A 479-nucleotide genomic window follows, 5' to 3' on the forward strand; every position below is an offset into this window, starting at 1 on the left:
GGTCCATGGGTGGGTGGCCGGCTCCGGCCGCGGGGGTCATGCGCTTCTCCTTCTGCCGCCGGTTGCAGAACCAGACGCGCACCACCTCCTTTTCCAGCTGCAGGCTGTCGGCCAGGCCCGTGATCTCGTGCGCCGAGGGCTTGGGACACTTGAGAAAGTGGCTCTCGAGCGCGCCTTTGACCCCCACCTCGATGGACGTGCGCTTCTTGCGCTTGCGGCCCTGCGCCGCGATCTTGTCCAGGTTGGTGGGGCTGCCGCTGGACGAGTCGGTCTCCTCCAGCCACTTGTTGAGCAGCGGCTTGAGCTTGCACATGTTCTTGAAGCTCAGCTGCAGGGCCTCGAAGCGGCAGATGGTGGTCTGTGAGAACACGTTACCGTACAGCGTGCCCAGCGCCAGCCCCACGTCGGCCTGCGTGAAGCCCAGCTTGATGCGCCGCTGCTTGAACTGCTTGGCGAACTGCTCCAGGTCGTCGGAGCTG

General features: G+C 65.3%; 1 protein-coding gene across 1 annotated transcript; it reads right to left on the reverse strand.

Annotated features, from left to right (window-relative positions):
- Position 1: 1 nt before the first annotated feature.
- On the reverse strand, positions 2 to 478 carry POU3F1 (POU class 3 homeobox 1; the record flags this gene model as incomplete). Its single annotated transcript, XM_014541496.1, has 1 exon — positions 2 to 478. A coding segment is annotated over one exon (477 nt), but the record flags the coding sequence as incomplete, so codon positions are not given.
- Between the last annotated feature and the right edge of the window lies 1 nt (position 479).

The sequence above is a fragment of the Myotis brandtii genome, unplaced genomic scaffold (assembly GCF_000412655.1).
Source record: "Myotis brandtii unplaced genomic scaffold, ASM41265v1 scaffold274, whole genome shotgun sequence".
Classification (NCBI taxonomy): domain Eukaryota; kingdom Metazoa; phylum Chordata; class Mammalia; order Chiroptera; family Vespertilionidae; genus Myotis; species Myotis brandtii.